The 22,355-nt window shown below is 41.7% G+C and overlaps 1 protein-coding gene across 1 annotated transcript; it reads right to left on the bottom strand.

Moving 5' to 3' along the window:
• Positions 1-692: 692 nt before the first annotated feature.
• On the bottom strand, positions 693-20,562 carry rapgef5b (Rap guanine nucleotide exchange factor (GEF) 5b). Its single transcript, XM_030073523.1, has 18 exons — positions 20,153-20,562; positions 14,966-15,105; positions 14,151-14,251; positions 9,246-9,324; positions 8,780-8,924; positions 8,585-8,682; positions 6,661-6,691; positions 6,366-6,444; positions 5,428-5,577; positions 4,901-4,998; positions 4,575-4,697; positions 4,247-4,425; positions 3,890-3,980; positions 3,717-3,767; positions 3,466-3,553; positions 3,211-3,275; positions 3,052-3,106; positions 693-2,514 (listed from the first exon to the last, which is right to left on the bottom strand). Exons 1-18 carry the CDS (start codon positions 20,330-20,332, stop codon positions 2,396-2,398), a joined length of 1,872 nt encoding a protein of 623 aa, XP_029929383.1. The 5' UTR covers positions 20,333-20,562; the 3' UTR covers positions 693-2,395.
• Between the last annotated feature and the right edge of the window lie 1,793 nt (positions 20,563-22,355).

Genomic DNA, 22,355 nt, shown 5'->3' with positions numbered 1-22,355 from the left:
GGCCAACCAGGACACCTGGTTAAAGTCAAGAAGGGCATCTGGGTCACACCTCCGCCACAGAGAACTGAAGAAAGAACTTTGTTTACTAATGATTTTGTTTTCCTGTGAATTTAGTGAAGGATCTGTTGAGAGCATTGTGCAAGTCACTGATTATGATGAAAATGCACACTCTCTCACAGGTATCATTTAAAACACAGATCCTAAGTTATGATACAGTAGGCCTAACTTGTCAGACAAACAGTAAATGTCAACTTTAACATAAAAGTTTAAAAAAAAAAAAAAAAAAAAAAAAAAGATTGCAAGTTTGGTATCACATTTAGATTAGTATGTTCATAGTTCCTAGTTAGATTTTTCTCTTTGATAAATATAGTGTCTGCTGGCACTAATCTTTAAAGATCTATAAAGGGAACAGTACAGTTCCCTTTTATAGCCACAGAGAGGCAGTGAAGTTTCACTAACGACTGAAAAGGCCTGATTTCATGTAAAGAGAATGTCACAGTATACTCTGTTTCTCTAAAAGCAGACATTTATCACAATGTTAATAGTAGTCATGTTATCATTATGATCCTTTAACAATATTAGAATATATTACATACGGCAACTTAGTGAATATGCACCAAGTTTTACCAACATGTTGCTTTGATATTCAAGTACAATTATGAAGTGAACAGTGTGGCAAAAAGATTGTTTATGAAGATTTTATTACATGCACAGTCGACACTGGCGGTCAGTCAATGGTTTGCCATGTCATGCAGACCAGCGACAATCTCAACAATGGCATGTACATAAAACATGATCATAAACTGATTCATAGCGGTAGACCAAATAAATAATTCAGAAATAAATAAGTATCCCCATTCAGTCTATCAACATATATAAATGGAATTAACTGCACATTGTTAATTCAAAATAAGTCAAAAAAGAACTGCTAAAGCATACTGACACAATGTCTGTCATGGTCTTTAAAGTCCAACATATACAAATAAGTTTTCAAGAATAGAATTCAAAATTTCATCCACAATACTTCACACGGCCTTTTGAAATGGCCAAACCTGAGGGCAAAAATTTAAATTTTCAAACAACCAAATTAGACAATAAATACTGTATTTTCTGTAACACACTATAAACAAACAAATGGCTTCTATAACTTTTTCCTTATTTCTACATATTTTTTATCCAGAAGGTGCCATAGTATTTGGTTCTGCTATTGCTGTTAATTTTAATGCCAAATACAGAGATGTATACCATGGGTCTGCTGCTTCATCTAACTGATTGTCCACAGCTGAACTACATACAGATAATTTTGCCTATGTTTTTTCTTTAATATGGGACATCTATAGCATTAATTTGAATGGTATTTGGCACTAATATGTGATGTAATTATAGTTCACTCACACTTGATGTACTAACTTTCATTCACTCACTCCCAGCTGACAAGGATTCAGTGACTGAGTTTGAAATCAGTTCGAACACACGCACGCACACACACACACACACACACACACACACACACACACACACACACACACACACACACACACACACACACACACACACTCACAATAATGCTGTTTTAGCAATGCATAAAGCCTCATCTACTTACTACACTGCTCTTTATGAAAAAAACAATGGGAATATGGTACAAGCATTCTGCAATGAAAAAATATATAGTGGAAAATAATATATGAAAAGGTTAACTATTTAACTGTAGGTTTAGATTCGCTTTTCACTGTTTCTATGGTCTTTCCTCCCACTGTAGCAGAACATCAGCCTGTTGTGCATATGCTGTACTGGGTCAGTAGCTACAGAGTGTGTCCAGAGTTCTGTAAAGTGGACATGTGGATTGTGGCCGACTCTGTTTTAGTGAAGGTCACCCTGCTCAGAGCAGTGACAAGTTTGTGTAAAGGACTGTTTAGCTGAAATAGTCTTTGGTTGTTTGTAATGGAACGTCCCTCTGCAGTCAAAGGCCAGATGTAAAACACTGCACACATTAAAAAAAGATGCATACAATTCTCTCCATGCAGTTTGGGATGAAGGAAAAACAACTCTGATGCTATCCCTCATGCACACATGGGAGATTTGAAACACTTTTCACCTTATATTATGCAGTGGAAAAAGATTGATTCCATATTGTGTTTGTATGCATCTTTTTTACAAGTGAATCTATGCAAGCATTTGTACAGCTAACCTAAGATCCAATGTCAACAGCCTGTTGTTATTGTCTCTGGTCATGTTTTCCTGGTTGACTGGCTCCCTCTTGTGGTTGGCCACGGTCAAGCAGCGTGCTTTTAAATGCTGACTTGAGTCCTGAGAGATTTATGGGACAGCCGTAGATTGTTCCTTGGCGATCTGACTGACCAGCTGACAGAGTGGGAAGTACAGGAAGAGTTTTTCTTTATGCACGAGGCTCCAGCCTGTGTGACAGTTCAAATAGAGTCTGCTGATTGTCGATGATATGAAGGTAATCAATGTAGGCTTGAGCTTCTGAGTTGCTCTTTTGGGAAATGCCATTTCCTGGGGAAAAAATAGAGAAACACACACTTTTACTTGCAAGCTGAGACAGCAGAATCCAGCATAGATCATTAACCATCACTGCAGTGTCCTTCATACTCATCTTGAATGTTTACAGTAGGGTTTTTCTACAGCACATCTGTTTCAAAGAGCCTCCGTTATATTTCATGCCACTGTGTTGTCTATTGTTGTCAATAAACCATCAGCACCAACATTTCTCATCTTTAGATCACTCTGAATATAATACAAATCTATGAAACTTAATGGGACTTAATGGGAGTCCAATAAACAACATATTAAGTAGTATCACCTGGTTTACGTTACATGAGGATAAGGTATATTCACAAAATAAAGCATGACTTTAATAGATTTTGTTCATATCAGCAGTTGTGTGCCTTATGATAATCACCAGCAGAGGGCACAGGTTGCCCTTATAATTTACAGCTATACCAGTGATTACATGTTGACCAGGAGCAACAAAAGCTTCATGGACTGGTTATCTCATAAAGCAAAAGTGTGATGAGCAACCTGAATACTAACCCATGTGGTCATTCTGACATTGTCGGATGAGCCGCACTGTGTCTGCAATCATGTGCTGGGAGGCAAGAGGGACACAAACTCAATTAAAAAGTGACATTTAAATTCAGTGCAGCTTTCTCTGTGCAGAAACGTACTGTGCTGTACGGTTCACTGACTTACCAGTTTTTCAAAATTGACCAGGTTGTCATGAAATGTTTTGTTGCCTTCGTGGATGAATGTGATATCTGAAAGAAGTAAACATTTTGTTAGCATTCACCCAGAGGAAATGGTGGTAAAGGTGGTATGTCAATCTGCCTGATGGAATAGATCATTAATTTAATTCTCTCTCTCTCTCTCTCTCTCTCTCTCTCTCTCTCTCTCTCTCTGTAGTTGGACTCAGTGTGAAGTAGCACAGTGACATAATGCTGAGCATACCTTTAAGTAGCAGAGGAAGAAAGGGGATCTTTGGCTCCTTCATCTTCTTGAAGGACTCCCTGTAGGCCTTGTGGTTGAGAGAAGGATCCTGCGAAGATATTTTCAACACAAATGAGCCTAATCCTCTGAGGGATTCATTATTAAATTATCGGAGAATGACAGGCAGCGTGGCGGATTTGACAGTAATAATTTTGCCTTTGGTAAGACATATTTTGTGATGCCACTAAGTGTGTATGGAAAATTAGACATACTGTCATTGTCTCCAGTTCTGAAAACAGCTTTTTGAATTTCCCAGGAATCTTCTGCAGAGACATAAAACAAAACAGGTTGTATTGTTTGCAAGAACAATAACGACACACCAGATGACATAAGCCAAGAAGCATCCGAGTGTTAAAACACTCAAAAGCAAAATGGGGATACTCACCTCCCATGTCTGACTGAGGCGGCTAACAGCTGCAGTGTTCAGTCCCATTATAATGGCAAAGAAGCAGTTGAGGTTCCTCTGTGCTTTACAGCTATCAGAGAGCAGAGGAGGACACAATTTACTCACATTCAGATGCATGGTTGAACAGCATAATGATAGATGCAATTTTTAAATTTGCCACTTGAGGGGGCAGCATCACCATCTAAACCTCAGCTGGCATCTCCCTCTAGAGAGAAAGATTTGGCCCTGTATTGCTGCAGTGATGGCCAATGTATAATGTATAAAAGAGTCAAAAAGCAGAGTCAGAATCAATAAACACCTGAATAATTTCAGTACAAGGTAAGTTAAGTCACTCACTGGGCAGCGATCTTGATGAACTTCTTGATGAGTTGGACCCTCTTGCAGAGCAGAGGACACAGTAGCACCTCAGTCATCACCCACAGCTGGACTTCATTGCAGCGCTGTAGCAGCAGCTCTAGTGCCACAGTGTGGCTGCTGCTGGCATGGCGGCTGAAGGTGAAATACACAAGTTCTTGCTGCAAAAGAACAAAACAAGTAAGTAGAGTATTGCAGGACGCCTGATGCTTTACAGGACATTGTGCAGACATTTCATGAACGAGCCCACATAGGACATCTGAGTGCAAACAAAATCTGCATGAGTTTGACACACAGTTGTGGCACAAACCTCGTGTATTGAGGCAAAGATGGCCCAGTCAAAGTTGGTGAGGGCAACAGCTACATCCCATGTGTTCATACTGAGCATGCGGGCTGTCCTCTGTTGTAGCTCTGAGTTATCTGTGAATGGGTTCTGAAGAGGGAAAGTGAAAGCATAAAAATAATGGTCAAACACAAGATCAGGAGTGTTTTTTTATACATAAATACTACTGTAGAAGTGTTAAACTGTATGAATATGTGAATATGTTATGAAAAGGATAAGTTGCCATGAGCAAAGAAAGTGGCTCTTCAGCTTTACACCATGCATTATCTGAAATGACACATTAATATTCCTACCAGCACTTCACCAAGGTCTTTTCTGCATACGTGCAGCCTCCCCACCGCCCTTAAAGAATCAGAGTAGACTCTGTCCTGAGGCTGGAGGAGGAGCCTACCTGCAGAGGAGAAAAATATCACAAACAGTAGAATGCCATTAAAAAGCTGTCCGGCGGCATGTCACCAGCTATCAGTTACAGATAAGACTGTCTTTGCCCGGCTCCACTCTGAGGCAGCCAGTCTCAGTTACTGATAACAGGGAATGACTTTACATTGCTGCACTGCATATTATTGCTGACTTCCCCCTGTTCTCCACGACTACAGATTGGCTTTTAATTAATGTAGCAGAAAATAAGTGTGATAATTGGGGAGATATACAGCTCAATTTTCACAGGATTACATGCTATGGCATTCACATGTCTGAGCCTGAACATATTCTGCAGTCAAAAATGTGCTCAACAAGCATGGGGTATTGTGAGAATATAATGGATTTAATTGGGTGGTGGGTGTGGGTGGCAGACCGCTTGGCTGGTTAGTATGCTATTTACCTCCAGGGTAAGTGATGGCCACCAGTACCAGTTCCTCCTGGGGGACATCCATCCTCTCTGCCACTGCCTGCAGCATCTCCTGGGCCACCACCCCAGCCTGGGCCCGCACGCTCAGGTAAGAGTCCATTGTCATGTACACATGACACAACACTGGAGCAAAGACAGGATTTTGTCTCAGTATGGCACAGTATGTAATATATACTGGCTTTCTAAGTGGGCAAGGAAAGAATTATGTTTCTCCTTTTCTTCAGCAAGTCAATGTGGAGTGGAGCATCACTGGAAAAAGGCTATGCATGTTCAGTTGACCATCATGGATCACCTTGCTTGTCCCATCGGTGGGTTTGTCATTTTTTTTTTAACAGAGCTTTGTTCAAACCCCCATAATATTGTTTTAAATTCGGTTAGAGTTCCTAAAATATACCAAATGCTGAGGGGCAGTGAATTGTGTATAAACTGATACGCAAGACATCTAGATATTTTCTATTCGATATAATGGTGCAAAACAAGTTAGTATCTATGGTTTGAATGTTTCAGTAAATAGGAGCATAATGCAACTTCAGTGAAACATTGCAACCAGCAGACATAGAACATGAATGTGAGGTCAAACAATATGGGAATAAATGTTTTCGTTTTGTTTTTCTTAAACTTTGAAGCTACTTAAGGGCAAATGTAAAGGAAAATTAGACTTCAATTTGTATTCATTAAAAAATGAATACAAAACGAGATAAAAGCAGGCCCTTCCATGTATCAATAAGTCAAATGGAAGGAATGCTCCATGGGAAAAATAAGTAAGTGGTGCTTGGGAATTTGTATTTCCAAACCTTCTCATTCGCTGCTCAGAGGGGTTCCTATTGTTCCTCCTTTCACTGTAAATGTACTTGTTGGAAACAACGTATGATGGGAGGAATGTGTGACGAAAGCCATATTTTACGACTCACCTTCCTTGGTCTCCCTCTGTGTACCTCTAGACTGGAGCCCGTTCTCCTTCAGGCTCAATTGGTGGAAAAGTGCTTTGCTCTAAAAGAGGGGAAATTCATAGAATTCAGCACACATTCATATTGTCTGAGAACACGGTGCATTTCTGTTTAACAGCAGCACAATGTCTTTGGCAGGAAATGTGAAGACAATAGCTCTGACACCCAAAGCAGTGAGGCAAAGTAGCCAGTCAGTTGCCATTAAAGGTCTGTTTGTGGTGTGCTGTAAAGCTCGTACACCTAAGAGCCCATTCCTTACCTTTCTTTGAGGAGAATATTCATCCACCGTACTGGAAAAACAAGTAGAAGAAATAAATCAGGGAAAGTGCCTCATCAGCTGTACACAATGTTTTCATTTCCTTCAACAAGCAACACTTGTGTATTTTCCCTCAAGCCCCCATTATGTCAAGTAACCTCATGTCGTATACAAAACAACTTTAGCAGATGCACAGTCTATAATCAAGGTAAAGTGAACATATACAGCTGCATCCAGTCCATTATTGAAGCTCAGTGTCAAGGCCAGATGAGAGTGCTTTGTAGATATTAGACCTTCCAATCTGATCCCTTCATTTAATCACCCTATTCTCATCAGCTAGGCCTGGCTAGTGTGATGGATAGCCCCAAGTCCATTATCATCCCTCAGCCTCTACTGGGCTCTGCATCACAATAGGCATGTTGGCACAAAGCCTGCCCTGAGGGATCCCCCTCGCTGGCCAGCAGCAATCGCACACTAATGAAAAACCTGATTCCCACTGTCATCTCAAAACAGGGCTGATGATCTAATTCACTCCCTCACTCCTAAAAAAAATGAGCCTCCGTGAATGTCAATGAGCTCCATGTTGTGCATTTTAATGCCATATGAGGAGAGCATGCAAAAGAACAGTGGGTGTTTGACTCCCAAGCTTTCAGAAGCATATGGCCACCCTGTTATAGGTGAACATACCATTCTCTACATTTACCATCTAACCTTTCTTCAGGGGTTGATGGGAGCAAAAGGCTAAGACAGGTTAATAGCTACTGATTCTTCTTTCTATAAAAGAAAGACTCCTTTTAGCTTCATGCTTGGCAGCAAATTGCCACAAAGTAGTCAACCCTGTCCTCCCCCAGGGTGACCCTGACTGGGAAGAGCTCATAAATAGTAGAGCATGTCTGTTAGTGACACCCACACAAAGTCAGCAGCTCTACAGGATTGGGTGTTGTGGATTTCCTTCCATGGACATACACTTGAATAAGGCAGGGCCAAATAATGACATTATCTGCACTGGTCTCTAATGGGCATCGGGTTGGAGTCTGGCCTGGAGGGGGCCCTGATTGGAAGCTGTGGGTGAAAGCAGACATGGGTGTGGCAGCGTGTCTGGTGGCTGGGGATTATTTACACTGTAATGTCAAAGTGCAAGGTTGTGTTTCTCTTTGTTATACCAGGATATTCAACAAAAAAATTGATTACTGACTGGTGAGACTTGCTGGTGTAAAATTATAGCCTCTTTAATGTTACACCATAACTCATAATCCGTGTCTTTTCTGTTTTTACAAAAAATATGAGACACAAAGAAGCTATTTGCAGATTCAAAATGCAACTCCAGCTCATGTATTTTGAAGCTGGCATTTACTGCCTTGTATCACAAGCTTGGCCAGCCAATTTGTGGATTAATATCTTCACCTCAATAAATTAAATTCACATAAATAATGCCACGGTGACAGTGAATCAGTACAGGGTGCCATGCAGTACCTCCATTCTGGGATGGGCTTTTAAGGAATGAATTTTTGTGCCAGTGACAAAGATAAACATGACATTTCTGACAGCTTGTCATTAATTCCCAAAATTCCTGTACCTCTTTAATTTCAGAGATACAAGACAAGGACCTTAGTGACAGTCATGTTTCCGAGCATAACACCCCAGAACACTGCAATTACTTTCCATCTATGAATGGATCCGTTGATGTTGCCGAGATCTTCACCAAAGGCAACAGGCAGAGAAGAGGCTCTGCCTTTGTGCTCATAGAACAGCAAGTCTATATTCATCTTTTCTGAGCTGCAACAGTCACATTTCCTGTAAGCTGCCCTGTACATGCTATTTAGACGTGATATTTGTGAATACATCCATTTTTTACACATTATAGATTATGTAACTCTTATTTTTGTCTGTGATTCCTTGTAATGACACACAGATGACATTCACTCACTGTCTGCGATGCAGCTGTCGGAGTTTCTGTAGATCTCTCAGATCCTTCTCCAGGGTTGGGTGCTCATAAAGGTCATCCAACACGTAACGATACAGGGTCTGGAAGGAAATGTCAATGCTGAGTTACACTTCTCCTCAGGCGAATACTAAGTTCCCCTCACACCCAGCTTCCACCCTTTCCTCATGTCTTTCCCACCTTCATAAACAGTTTGACATGCTCGTCGTCCCTCAGGAAGTCTCTGCAGAGAACAATCCACTGTGACACCAGGTGCAGGACTTTTCTCTTCCTGTCTAGAGCCTCTTTCCTGTCCTCTTTCCCTCTGTATCGCTTGGTGCAATAGGTGGGTTTCAGTTAAGGCTTCGGCACAGACACAGAGGGAGTTCACTCTGCTGACACGCAGTAATATCACGTAAGCAACATCCTGTAGTGAGTTAAACCATGAAGTGGTGCCAATGGGTGTGATGCAGATGTAGGGGGATAGGTCCCAAGAGGGACTGTTTGGGTGGGAGAGGGCACAATTTTGGAAACAATATAGCGAAGTGGAGTAGCTTCGAAGTTAATGAAGGAGTCATACATTTGTGTAAAATATTTATGCATGTATTATTCACTGGAGATGTTTGTTACAGGGGAGACTGTGCAATAATGTTGTGTTCAAGGATATTGTCCCAGCAGAGCTTGACATAAATCACTGGTTGACATGAACACTGGGTAGGTCAGCAGAAAGTCATCCAGAAGTGTATCTGTAAAAGGGCACACAACAATAACAGTGAAAAAAAACAAAACAAAAAAAAAAAACATACATTTTCAGTGTAGAATTATTATGCTCTATTATTAGGTTCTAAGCATCGAAATCAGTCCAGCTGCTATTAGTTTCATGAATTTGTATTCCATACAAAAGACATTACAAAATGAAATTGAAAAGTATTAAATCAGTTTTTTATTCTGTGGAGACCATCTCATTTCTACACATACAGCCTCATTTTATTTGCACTATGCCAGAAGATACATAGGACTGATGTACTGGTGACAATTGGCTATTGTATCCTGTTTGCTGGGTGTATACATTTCATTGAAATGGCATTTTAGATGAATCATTTCTCTAGTTCCCAACCAATTCAGTAATATTAATAATAATTGTGACAGCAACAATCATTTGAACAAGCATTTGCCAATGAACGAGCATTTGGAAGAGTCATTTCAGAGGTGAGCTTAATGTGGATGACCTTTCCATTGCACTTTAGCCCAGCTTGCATCATCATCCTTCTTGGTCAGTCTCAGATAATGATTTGTGCAGAGACTAATGAGGATTCCTCAGTTCTAATGCTCACTTGAGTCCAAACATGCTTTTAGTACCTTCAGCTTCAATTACATGTAATCTCCACTGCAGGCTGTATTTGTGACAATAAGCCAATAGCGTCACTGTGTGACTTGACTCTCTCTGTAATGTCTGGTGAAGTCTCAGAATCAGAATACTTTATTGATCCCCAGGGGGAAAGTCTGTTTTCATTTTAATTAACGTGCACACAAAATGGCAATCTGACAATGCATAGCCACCACAAGCAGCATTTTCAGTCTCTGTGTCCTTGTACAAATCCCATTCAAGGTTACACATCTTGTTGATAAGCATTTCTGTATTGGATTACATCATAAACTAGGCAAGTCGATCAGCTGTTTCCAGGGAACAACTAGGTAACAGTTCCACTTAACATGTAATGCACTCACACACAAGGTTTTACAATTTTACCACTCCCCCAATCTCTGTTATTAGTAATTAAAAGGTAAACAAACATGCAGAAATTAAGAATTAAGCACTTAGACAAACTAAAGCACTGAGAAAATTTTTGAGGACAGAAAGGGCACGAGATGAGCAACTTTGTCCAGAAATGATGCTTGGCCACAAAGAAAAGCAGTACAAATCCTATTAGGGCTAACCCCTCTGTGAGTGTGCCTCACACCCAGAACTGTAAATTCTCCCCTTTAATTTCACACTTGCTACCCAGGGCCTTTGTGTGCGTTCTGGTCCACAGAACTCCCTGACATCATTATGTTAATCCACACAGCGCAGCTGTAGATGCGTTGCTCTCTGCTTATGAGTGGTTACACACGCGTATGCATTCAGCTCACATAAAGAATACAATACACAGTAACATGCATTAACACAAAGCAAGCAAAAAACACATGACACATGCATGTGCTCTCTCACCCACACCCACCCCCTACACATACACCCCACCCTCCCCACGCATATTTGCCATGCATTACTCTATGTGCTTTTTCTTTCTAGATAATCCCAACCGAAGCACTTCCTCAGGAGTAGCAGCACATATACTACTGATCCCCAAGCTGTACACTCTGCAAGTTATTTTACTGAAGTTAGAGAGACTAAATGAATATTTCATTATGTGGAAGACCTGAGGGCTTATTGTGAAGAATTTCTCTCTATTACAGCAAAATAGCAGGGAAAAGCCTCTCAAATAAAGTTTTAATCTTAGCAGTTAGTAGTTTTGTTTTTTTTGTTTTTTTTTTCTGCTCAATGACAATCATGTGTTTCAACTTAGAACTTCACACTTTATGGTACAATGGACGATGGGTATAACACTTCATGGGTCTGTTTTTCATGATCCCAACCCCCCTCCAACATTTTTTTTTTTATTTCCAGTTGCATTAATACACAATGCTATGGCCTTGGCCATCGCTAATGTAGCACATGGTCCATATCTTTGAATTTATGAGCTGGGAATGCTAATTTTAATCTTTTGTGCCATTGCTGATAGTGAACATGGTGTTTATCCTTTGGCATTTGCATTCCACAAAGTGGAAATCAAATTGAATTTGGTTTCAGAGGAGTGCACATCTCTAACAGGTGTATCTCTCCTTCCCCGGTGTTCAGATGTAAGTGAAAAACCTCCTCTTTTTTCATCTACTAGGAGTGGGGAAAATATGGATGCACTGGCTGTGTATTTCCCCTTCTCTGATGTTTGCACAAAGGCAAAAAAAAAAGCACTCAGCTGCAGTATATAAGAGGTATTTCAATGGTGTTGAATCACCCCAACCATGATCATACAGTCATAATTGTGCACAAGAAAATATTAGGCTGGTAGGCCAAGTAATATGCAAGATTAGCTGTGGACTCAGACTTAGGCAAAAATCTACTCACCGACAGGGTGAAGGGAAAATACAGAGACACTGCAGGCATATGTCCCCTTCTCTGGTGCTTGGGTTTCAAAATTTTTGAATTGCCAAAACCACAAAAGACCTTTGATCACACAGTCAAAATTGTGCACAAAAAATATTAGACTGATAGGCCCAGTAGTATGTGAGATAAGCTGCGGACAGAGGGATACACAGATACATGGATAGACACACGGCCAAATGTAATATGCCCTCCAGGCTACCACCTGGTGGAGATAATAAAGAATCCTAGAATGAAGTAATTGATTTTAATGATCTAGTCTGTCAGTCTTTTATGCAATCAATCAACCTGTCAATCAATCCAATTCTCTTCACATTTCCATAGTCAATCTTAAAATTGATCACTTCAGCCTCTGCACTAACTATGTAAATCTGTCATGTTAATGTTGCTCAAGTCACTACAAGCCATCTTCATGTGAAAAAACAAATTCTATGATAGTCTGTACTTGAAATATGCGCAATCAATTAAATTCTTGCACTGGCTGACTTGTCACTATTTTCTACTACACATGAGCATTACCGTCTCACCACATGGTGCATCCCTGAAAGAGCAGGAACATCCTCTCATTAAGCACACAAATGTTCCATTAAATGTTTTTTTTTTTTTTTTTTTAGAGCTGGCAGCATGCAGTGAGAATCTGTGTAGTGCAAAAATCAATAGTTGCTCTCAGAGATTAGGTAAAGGAAAAGAAGGCAGGATTGAACACTTCAGAGTGCTGCCCTTAATGCTTGACACACAGAGGGATACCCTGGGTTATCACAGCCACTCTGGTACTGTAGGTCACATCTGCTTTTCCTTAAATGTGATTGTATTACTCTTAGAGAAAGATATAAAGATCTTCAACATCCTTAATACAGTAGAGTGGATACTGAGTTTGTGATGAAATGAACTGTACTGCATAGTCATAACCCCAACCTTAAATTTTGTCTGCATTCATCAGTCATGCTGACGCAATAATTCACTTTCACAATCTCCTCTTCCTCAGAGACAGAGGAGCTTGATGGATGCTGAAATATATCTGTTTTTGATGAAATCTGGGACCACATGCTATCATCATTCTTGTTATCTGCTAAGATGAACCTCCCAGGGCACAGACAGCAGGAGTAGTCGTAGTAGAGCATATAGAGCTCCTGAATTATAACAGAGAAAACCAAGGCCAAAGGAAGCCAGATTATCAAGCATCACTGAGCGCAGATCAATTGCTCTTTGGGACCCAGCTCATTCCTTCTGTTCTCCAGGTTTCTGGTTCTGTGACTGTGGGACATCATTCAGCATGTTGCCCTGGTTTCCAGCTCCCTATAGAGGCTACTGGCCTCAGTACACTCATTGCAAGGTGAGCTGATCCTGAGTGATCAACATCCTACTGCCCACCAGCCCAACAGGAAATTAGTCTGAGTGTACTGTGTAGAATTTTTTTTGTTGTGAATTCACTAACAGAAACAATAGACACTTTTCCCAAAGATCTAAATAATTCAGCTGTATGCTCAACATTACATCAATATTACATCTCAGCTATGGCAATGAAATATTGCAACTTAACCTGAAAAATAACGACTGTGGTACACCAGATGCAACTGCAGACACATCTCCTGAAAGAACATTTAGATCAATTCCACTCACTTCCCCATCAGAATGAGCAATGACCTCTGCTATAGGGAGATCATCTGTGACCACATCCATCTCCCAGCAACATTCTGCATACTCTCCCCACCCTCTCTCTCTTTTGCTTTCACTCTACAGTGCTCCTCATTTCTCTCCAGTGCTCTTCCTCTCTTCATCTGACTGTGTTTGGCTGCTCTCTATCTTTATGTCTCATCTACCCATCTCTCCATCGGCAGCAACAGAAAGTCTCCTCTGCCTTGGCAACAGTACGATATTTTCATCAACCTGCTGGGATAAGAGGAAATGTGTTGATTTGTTGTGGCAGTCAGGCTGGTATGTGCATCATGCAGTCCATTACCTCCTCGCTCCAAAAAAAAAAAAAAAAAAAAAAAATGAAAAGAGCAATCCCTTATCTCTGTCACAGCCTGTTAAACGAGCAGGCCCAAACTTAGTGTCAGTTCGGGAATGATAGCACATGATTAGCCCAGTGCCGCTGCCCAGAGGGGGCTGCTGTCCCAGCTCTTCTCAGAGAGGGGGGTGAAGGGGGGAAGAGGAAAGTCTCTGTCTCTCTCTCTCTCTCTTTCACAAATACACACACATATTGATGGACCACAAGCAAGCCACTGACAAATGCTGCAGACATAAAGTTATCTCTCCACCATCCACCTGCTGAATATTCTACACACGTTAGTGACATTTTTGCTTTATAAAATGCTAATACTACGTATCCACACAATGACAAGACAATGTAACAACAGAGTGAGTGCTGACCTGTCTCCTTGCCCTGTGTTGTCCCCTGTTCATCGTCCAGCATCAGGTTGTTCAGCAGGTGCTCCAGGATCTTCTCTGGGGTCCCCGACACCACCATGTACCTGTCAGACACAACAGAGTCAGTGGACGAGTCCTCCTCGATGGAGGACAGAGAGCGGCTGCTGCTCCACTCCTCCTCTCCTTCCGTCCCCTCCTCATCTATGTAGCGAAAGTAGGGGACATCGAAGGTGGGCATGGTCACTGCTTCGGCCCGGCTGGTGCTGTCACTGCTGCTCTCATCGGAGCCCTCCTCATCATCCTCGTCCTCCTCTTGCTCCACCAAGGCGGCATGCAGCAGCCTGCCCTCCTCTTGCCGCAGGTCCAGGGGCTGTGGCCGAGAGCCCATCCTCACAGAGTCCCAGTGCCCTCGCGTCGGCACCGTTGCCGTGGTTACTGCTGCATGCCCCCTTTACCCATCCATCCATCCATCCATCCACCTGCAGCTGCTGCAGCCCAGAGTCCACTACTGTCAATCCGTCAAAAACAATGTGGTATCCCGTAAAAAAGCTCTCCACACCCAGCCTGTTTGAGCTGAATAGAAAGCCAGCCAGCAGAGCTGTGGCTCACAGTTCCAAGGTTCTTACTTATATGTATTCAGTATAGTCATTTGTGTGTAGGGAGCTATGATGTAAGCATGTACTCTGTGAGTGAGTGTGTGATCCACCGAGGCAGAGAAGGAGAATGATGAGAGGGAGAGTGCTGAGACAGAGAGAGATACAGGGAGAGAGAGAGAGGGAGGCAATGAGAGAGAGAAGGAGGGGAGTGGAGAGGCTTACCTCCTGTGTTTCTCCTCCGCTCTCCCCCCTCCCCTCGCCCATGCAGAGGGGGCTGGCTGCTCTGACGACATTCTCTGGAGAACGAGCACATCGTGGCCCCTCTCCCTCAGACACACACGGACAGCCTCGTCACTCTGGAGCTAGAAAGAGAGAGGGAGAGAGGGAGGGAGTGTGAGGGGGAGGGAGCGTGTTATCACCAAGGAGATTGCCCTGTATTTTCTTCCACTCACACACATCACCACTGATTTCCATCATAATGCTCTGTCAAAGGCAGCACTGTAAATGAAAGAGTATTTCCATATATCATTATTCATTCCTTATCGGTGGAGCCCATTCAGGGATTAACATAAAAAAACTCATACATATTTTAATTACCGGTTCCTACTTAGAGAGTATTAAATTATTGGTGGTGTCCAGAGACAATCTATTTTCATACTGTTAAACATTTAAAATGTGGCCTTGCTTCTAATGTGCAGAGTTTGGAGAACCAGCAGGCTTTTAGTGGGTCAGTGATTGACTCACATGACTGGCTCTGGTCTTGTGGCCATTGCAGGGTGGTAAGGATGACTTTCAAAGTAAAGTGGAAAAATTTATAAATTCATTAAATTCATCCACATTTTGCAAGACCAGACCCCGCCCCACTCCTCGCTCTCTCTGAGTCATACAGTTACACAATGTCACATTGTGTTATTAGCACAACTTTCTCTCATTTAACCTTCACTATGACGCCTATGGTAAACAAACCAGGCTTTTTTTTTGCATTCACTCTCCTATGACCATACATAGGTTTAGAATATTATTCTAAGTACTCAGGTAATTATGATACAATTTGTAAATGGCTGAAATGTGCCTGTTACTGACTGTAACTGGATCCTCAGACCACATAATTATTTAGGTTGTGAATTTCTAGCATGGAAAGCATATACATAAACTTTTAGTATTATTGGGTGCTGAAATTCAGAGCTGTGTAGTATCTATATATTGGTACATAGCTTGAAATATATAACAATTCACAAGTAGTTCAAGTGCTTAAGATTTAGGGAAATTGTCAGTATGGAGGGCCCAAATTGGTGTTATGTTTTTACACCTTGCATTTTCAAACCAAAAGAGTAATATCAGTAACAATGCTTTCTGTATATGAGTAAAAGACAAAGACAGCTAGTGAATGCTCCTGGGGCCGGTTTGCAGATATGATTCTTAATGAGGAGCCCACAGTATGGTGCACGCACAGTGGTCCTGCACCAGCTCCCCCTTCAACCCCCTCTCCACAGCCATCAGTCAATGCAACACAAGCTTCTGTGCATGCAATTAACCAGGTAGACAGGCTGGAAGTGGTTGCAGTTTTCTGCTCTAATTGCCTATTGCACAGAAGCATCCGGGGACCTTCAGTAAAGCAGGGCTTCCTGGCACACTCACACTGATCTGTGCTCTGTTTACATATGCACACACGCATATGTACTTTATACATGCACATACGCAGGCATAAACATCAATGAAAAATGCAAATACACACAGATATAATGCAGCAGAGAGACGCAAAGCTGTCCATCACTGGGCAGCCAGCCACATTATGTGCATAGATATTACACAGTTGAACAGGCACATCTTTAAGCAGCAGAGATATTTTCAAAGAGACAGAAAGGACCATTAAAGGAAATGTTTGGTAGCAGTTCCTTGAGTGCTGTGATTCATGATTCTGAGAAAGGTTTAGATATTGCCTGCTAAAATCAAGTGACACTGCATAAATTTAGGCTGTCCCCCTTATACACACACACACACACACACACACACACACACACACACACACACACACACACACACACACACACAGAGTTGTGCATACAAATGCAAACCTGCTTTGGGCTTGTCCTACATACGGACAGATTGTGTTATCCTCTCACAGGAGCTATGACCTGAGGTCAGGGGAATGACAGACAGCAGAGAACACAGACTTCCCAGAAAGGGAAGACTGTGCTGATTAGCATCCTGGTTCTTGGGAAAAAGACTTCACAGGCATCACTGGCTTTCTCTTGTGACGTACAATGTGACGCATACTCTTTGCTGATATTTTTCTAACACTGGCAGATCTCAAAGTATAGTCGCGGAATGTGACATGGAAGTGAATTCTTGAATATACTCAACGAAGTGTCTCTGTCCCACTGACTGGTTGTCAGCAGACAAACCTTTCCTCACAATTAATTATTGATCCTGCATCTGCTGCTGCAGGCCAGCGATCTGAATGCACTGGGCTCTGTGGTCACCAGAGTCCAACTGAAAAACAATGGATCCTCTAGAGGGGATGCGTTTAATGAGGCAGAGTGCCTGGGCTGCACTGTTCCTACTCTAGCCTGGAGGCGACCTCAACAGGAGTCCTTCCAAAATGGCCACTGTCAGTAGTAGAGTAAACACTATCCATCAACACTCTGCATAAAGTCATGTCCAGTCAAAAGCAAACCAACTGAGTCTACTTCACTTTCAGGATTCCAGAGGCATTCCACTGGCTAGAAGGACAATGTCTGTCCACATTTCTCTCTCCAGTTAAGTTAGGTCAGGCATGCATGGTATGGAACATTGAGAGGGACCTGTAAGGTGTCATTTCTGACAGGGTACAGATATACACAGCCAGCAAGGATCCTCTAGGCCAGTGGTTCCTTAACCAGTCCTCAAGCCCCCCCTGTCCTGCAGGTTTTTTGTTCCAGCTCTACTCTTGCACACCTGACCCATTTAAGGCCTATGCACCTTCATGCACGGCCTACTCAGGTAGATCTGTTTCAACCAATCAGCATGAAGCCCTTAAACGGATCAGGTGTGAAAGAGTAGAGCATAGACAAAATCTGCAGGGTAACCACTGCTCTAGGCTGGTGTAACTTTCTGTCAAGGAAAACTTTGAATCATATGGAACAGGAAGAAGAAAACCATGGATGCATAAATCACCCCTGTGCTGTATAGTGTTTTCTGAAAAAGCCTTATGAGGCTCGATATTCTCCAGAAGTGTATAACTGAAATTCCTGCTGCGCTACTGAGTTTGTACATCATTTAGCTTACTCTATGAACAAAAAACAAATCTGTAATGATCCGGTTGCTTGATGACATGATGTATCTTTTGAAAGTTCTGCATTGTTGTACAAAAAAAATATATTAGTCAACCTTGTTAATCATGCTGTAATGCTAAAGCCTGGTCATGGGATATTTATTTGGAACAGCAAAAACGAGTCCTGCCCTCCACAATACCAGTACACACAGATGCAGGTGCATCATATAAGCAGTGCTATAGATCATGTATTTGTAGGTATGAACAAGCGTGATAAAAAAAAAAAAAAATCACAAACATCACAAATCAGTTTTAATCAGATGCATAGAGCAATGCACAATAATTTGAAATGATTCAAATAAAGCTTGTGTAAGCTATAACAGATCTCTGAGGGTGTCATATTACAACAGCTGATGCACAATTAGTTTGTAACTCAACTGACACGCAACTGAACTCTGAACTACGAAGAGCAGCAGCACTGGAGAAAGGAGATGAGAATCATTCAGAATAAGAATCATCATAAAATTTTAAAGTTTAAATACTTCCTCAATTTTTACAGCCAAGTAAATTATGCATCATTTAGCACCAGAGACCTTGCAAAATGATTGGTTTTGGGCAAGGAAATCCAAGATTGAAAAGGATTGCATAACATTCATGATCTCCTTCCACCAAAATCTCTCGCATTTTAATATATATTGAGCCTGCTGCACTGTATATCAAACATCCCTTTTTCCACCAGCAGGGATTTAACTGCTTTCCAAGCTCTTTGATGTCTGGGCTAAGATATTTATACGACTAACATGTAATATGTGCATTGTCGCGTTGGATTATTTTAAATTATTCTATAATCTGGAAACACTTTTAGATAATCTGGGATAATCTTGACATCCGCGGACAGTGTCAAGCATTAAATAAAAGGTCGGCATATCTGGCCATTACCACTGGGATTACAAAAATGATACACACACAGACATAAGGTACAACATACACACATTTTCCCAGTTCCTGAATTCACAAACTAGTTATATAAGAAACTTGTGTGGCACAATGCTGCACGTGTCACTAAAATAACAATGGTAAAACAGCATGTTGTATTATGTTGTACTAACATTTGAACAAAAGCACATTGGCAGTGGCCTCTAGCACACATGAAAGGTCATTATGTTGCATTGCAACAAAGATAAGGAGCCCTGGTCTAGTGTTTGGAGAAAAGGTCAGAGACCTGATGCACTGGAATCCACCCTGAAATCAAACAATGTCTTGGCATGGTGGTCTGGCCTGAACTACTTGCGTCAACTCTTCCTGCCATTGTTGTGCAGCACAGCGCAGTGACACAGCTGGCAGGAAGGGAAAAACTGAGCCCACTATGAGGTCAGCCAATCTACCTTCTCTTAAGTAGCTAATTGGCAAGTAATCTCAAGTAATTGCCAAATATTGTAAATGAAAGTGCACAGATTGTATTAAACATGATGACTTTTTGGTCATAACAAACTGTACTTACTGCCATACTGATGGGCCATACTGTGGGCATACTAAAGTGCAGGTAACATACCTTGTGTGATGCTTGTAAACATAGTCAGTATTTTGATATACAGTCAATTGATTTCTACAGTATGCTCAGAATCTAAATGACAACATTAATCTTAGAGAGAGCAGAGACGTTAGGCTACAGAGCTTGTGGAAGCTAATAATAAAAGACAACAAATTAGCATCAGTTTGATGAATGGGACACTCTGCTGGGAGTACAAGAAAGGGTGCTGAAGCACACTGGATGCTTACAGAACAGCAGCATACAACACAACTGTATAGCCCAGAGCGAAACATGCTATAATGTACTATGGTTGCATATTCAAGGAGAGAGTATGGTAATTGAGTAAGATGCATAATTAGAAGTTAGAGGACAATCTGATAAGGAGCTTGACTGATGTTTTCTTTGTGCAAGGCCACAGACAGCATTTCTCCTCTATGAAATGTACCCCAAAGAGTGCTGGGTTTCACCTTAAGGTTGTTTCTCTATATCAGTCCCCTTGTCCCTGAGAGAGAATAACAACATTTGTAGACAAGACTCTTAAGCAAGCAACTTGCAATCAACCTGGTTTACTTTAACCCAGAGCAATGTTTGAATGTTTTGACTGCAGCAGCATTGTGCATCTCACCTCGCTTGTCCTCTCTGGGCCCTTGCTGTGGTTCTGAAGGAAGCGGCAGCCGTCCTTGGCCAGTCTCTGGACCATCTCCAGTCTGGATAGGTCCTCCTTGTCATGCAGGACACATACACCCCCCTGCTGCAGCGTAGGGGACACAGAGAACATGTACCTCAGGCCACAGTCCCACGACATCACCGGCTCGCCACCTGCAGGGCTGTCAACCAGGCAAAACACCAGGATTCCTGCCTGTGAGTTTTCTTCACTGCCCTTACAAATGAGTGTGGGGGGCGAGCAGCTCAGAAAGGAGCGTATCTATAGCGCATATGTGTGCAGGTGAGTTACTGCCTCCTCTCTCACTGCAGCCAAAGTAAATCCCAGTTGCTGTATGCCTCAGTCTGGCTCTGTAGCAAGGAAGCACATCAAGAGATGGCTAAAGAGGTTGGACTCCAGGTGTCTCTGTGTGTTTGCGTTAAAGAGAGAGTGACCGTCAAACTCCCTTGCTATCTCGTTCCCCTGCCTTTCACCACTGGGGAGGGGAGTGAGCTAGGAGCATGGTGAGGTTCAGGAAACATCTGGCAAGCCAGACAGGAACAGAAAGGAAGTTTCAAAATCTCCTGAAAGCAGGAGGGAGCCTGGTTCTGGGACTGGGCAGGGTGTGCACACTGGGAGGTCAAACTTTGGGAGGGCTGGTGGCGTGTGTGTGTGTGTGTGTGTGTGTGTGTGTGTGGACGTTTTAGGTAAAAGGAGCTGAGTGATCATGAATTATCCTGCTGTCAGTCAGAATTCATATAATACACTACAGTAACTGGATGAATGCCACCTGCAAACAGGTCTTACACAAAAACAATATGTAGGTCTACAATCTGTTGGGAGCCAATTGCGCAGTGACCAGATATTTAAGCTAATAATGGATCATCTTCCCTGGCAAAGTATACCTGTCCTGCATGGAGTCTGGACACAATCCAGGCACATACAAGCGATGTAAAGAGACAGAGAAGGAGAGAAGGAACAGTTCATAGAGACCCATTTAGCTCGTGCAGAGGCATTTTATGTTCCTTAGAATTAAGAGCCCATTTCCCCAAAAACATGCTCCTTCCTCTCACAAAAAGTAGGTGCCAAACTCGCCCTCTTTCCTGTTGCTTTGTGAGCTTTTCTTTTAAAGAGCAAAGATGGATAAGAACTGATAACAAGTTATTATAAGCAAATTTCCGACAAGTTAAATGAAAATGAAGTGGAAATTATTCAGTTTATATGACAGAACTGTGTATTAAATGTGTATGAGTCGCAAAGCAAAATAGTTTCTCTCAAATGTGCTGCACTATCCCTTGTTCCAAAAAGAAAATGAGCAGATTCCCCACAAAGTCAGTCAAGTGACACACATTTTAAAACACAGTGAGGAGGCAGGTAGAGGCTGCCAATCTTGATCTTGTTTGTTTATAGCAATTACACTCCTGTCTCAAAATTAATCTGGTAATAAATTACTTCATGGAGCGCATTTAAATTAACAGCCACAGGTGATGTACTTTTTTGGGACTAACTTTTTATTGAATTTTTTTCTTACAATAAGATAACATAAGTCAACAAACAGAAATTTACCTGGAAAAATCACTGCATAATCACCATTTTCAGAACAGATGTGGGTATAAAAATTGTGGTAAATGATGAATTTTGACAGTCAGAACCAGTTATCAAAATTTGAAATGACAAAGTGCACCTACAGCCTGCATCTTACAACCTTGTGTCTCCTGGTATTTTCTTTAGCCAAATCTCTGATGTCATTTATTTATTCACTGAATGCATTTTATGATTTTGATGTCTATATGCACCCCACAGTATTTTCTAAGTATCTGTCTTGGACAATTCAAATAGTTAAGGGCTATAACAAATTAAAAATCGAGGAAAAAAAGCAGAGAAGCTCTTTCTAATGCCTGTGTTAAGTGTGATCCCACATAAATGGCTGTTCTCATGACAGATTATGGACTTCTCACACACGCGCTGCTTAAATGAAGCTTGTCAGGAGCTAAACGCAATTATATGAAGACCAGCGTGAACATACCCTACATGTGTGACCAAGGTAAAGCAAGGACATTAATTATTGGTATGAACACTTTATCTATTACCGTTATATCTTTTTTCCCCACTGTCAGCAATGTGATGCTTGACTGGGTCCTAGCAAAGCCATTCAATTGTGCTGCTGTTCAAAACTGCTGATACA

This window comes from Myripristis murdjan, chromosome 16 (assembly GCF_902150065.1).
Source record: "Myripristis murdjan chromosome 16, fMyrMur1.1, whole genome shotgun sequence".
Classification (NCBI taxonomy): Eukaryota; Metazoa; Chordata; class Actinopteri; order Holocentriformes; family Holocentridae; genus Myripristis; species Myripristis murdjan.
Note: the sequence above shows the minus strand (reverse complement) of the source record. Positions and strands in the feature narration are given on the sequence as shown.